Source organism: Octopus bimaculoides, chromosome 15 (assembly GCF_001194135.2).
Source record: "Octopus bimaculoides isolate UCB-OBI-ISO-001 chromosome 15, ASM119413v2, whole genome shotgun sequence".
Classification (NCBI taxonomy): Eukaryota; Metazoa; Mollusca; class Cephalopoda; order Octopoda; family Octopodidae; genus Octopus; species Octopus bimaculoides.
Genome location: NC_068995.1, coordinates 51,408,589 through 51,409,450, shown reverse-complemented (window position 1 = coordinate 51,409,450; position 862 = coordinate 51,408,589). Strand labels below are relative to the sequence as shown.

The 862-nt window shown below is 31.0% G+C and overlaps 1 protein-coding gene across 1 annotated transcript in view; it reads left to right on the top strand.

The window, feature by feature from the left end:
• The window catches only part of LOC106870779 (chitin synthase chs-1), a 72,537-nt gene that overhangs the window by 48,790 nt on the left and 22,885 nt on the right, over positions 1-862 (top strand). Inside the window, exon 17 of the mRNA XM_014916976.2 lies at positions 315-464. Within this exon, the coding sequence (XP_014772462.1) occupies positions 315-464 (150 nt within the window). The remainder of the gene's footprint in view (positions 1-314; positions 465-862) is intronic.

The following is an 862-nucleotide window of genomic DNA, read 5'->3' as shown; positions in this document are numbered from 1 at the left end:
TATATATATATATATATATTCTTTTATTCTTTCGTGCATTTCAGCCCGAAGTCTGTGACCATATTGGGACACCACCAGTAACATCACATTTTTAATGGTTTTTCTCATGTCGTTGGCTTTTGGTAAAGGAGGGAGTTTGTGGAGTTTCTTGTCGCAATGTAGGTTCATCTCGGTTCTTGGACAACAGAAGATCGAAGAGCTTCTTGAAAATATTGAACCTCATTCTCTGAACGTCTCTTTCGATAAAAACTGAAATCAATAAACAATCTAAAAGTTAAAATAATTAATGAGATTGTAATTATTTTCCCCTCTAGATGTCTGAAGCCTAACACCCACTTAAAACCGAACAAGTTCGATCATCGATGCATGCAACAACAGTTGAGGGCCAGCGGATTAACCGAAGCTGCAAATATTCGAAAAGATGGCTATCCTATAAGACTGCCATTTGCGAAATTCTCTAAAAGGTACCGTAAAGAAAATCACTTTTTTATATTACTTGGCATTGGTTATGTTGATAATCTTTGAATTAATAACTGTGATTGTTCTTGTTGATTTTTCGTTGTTGTTGTTGTTGTTGTTTTTTGCTGCTGTTGTTGTTTAATTCCCGTTCATTCTTTGTGGAGCAGACATTTTGCCAAAGATTCAAAAAGTTATATATACATACATATATATATATACATATATATTCATATGTATATGTGTGTGTGTGTATATATATATATATATATATATACGTATATTTTTATAGTTGAAAAAACATTTGAGATATATCTATGTGCGTGATTTATATATTTATAAACACCTGTTTTAGCTATATATTTATACATACGCACATACATAAATACATACATATATATATATA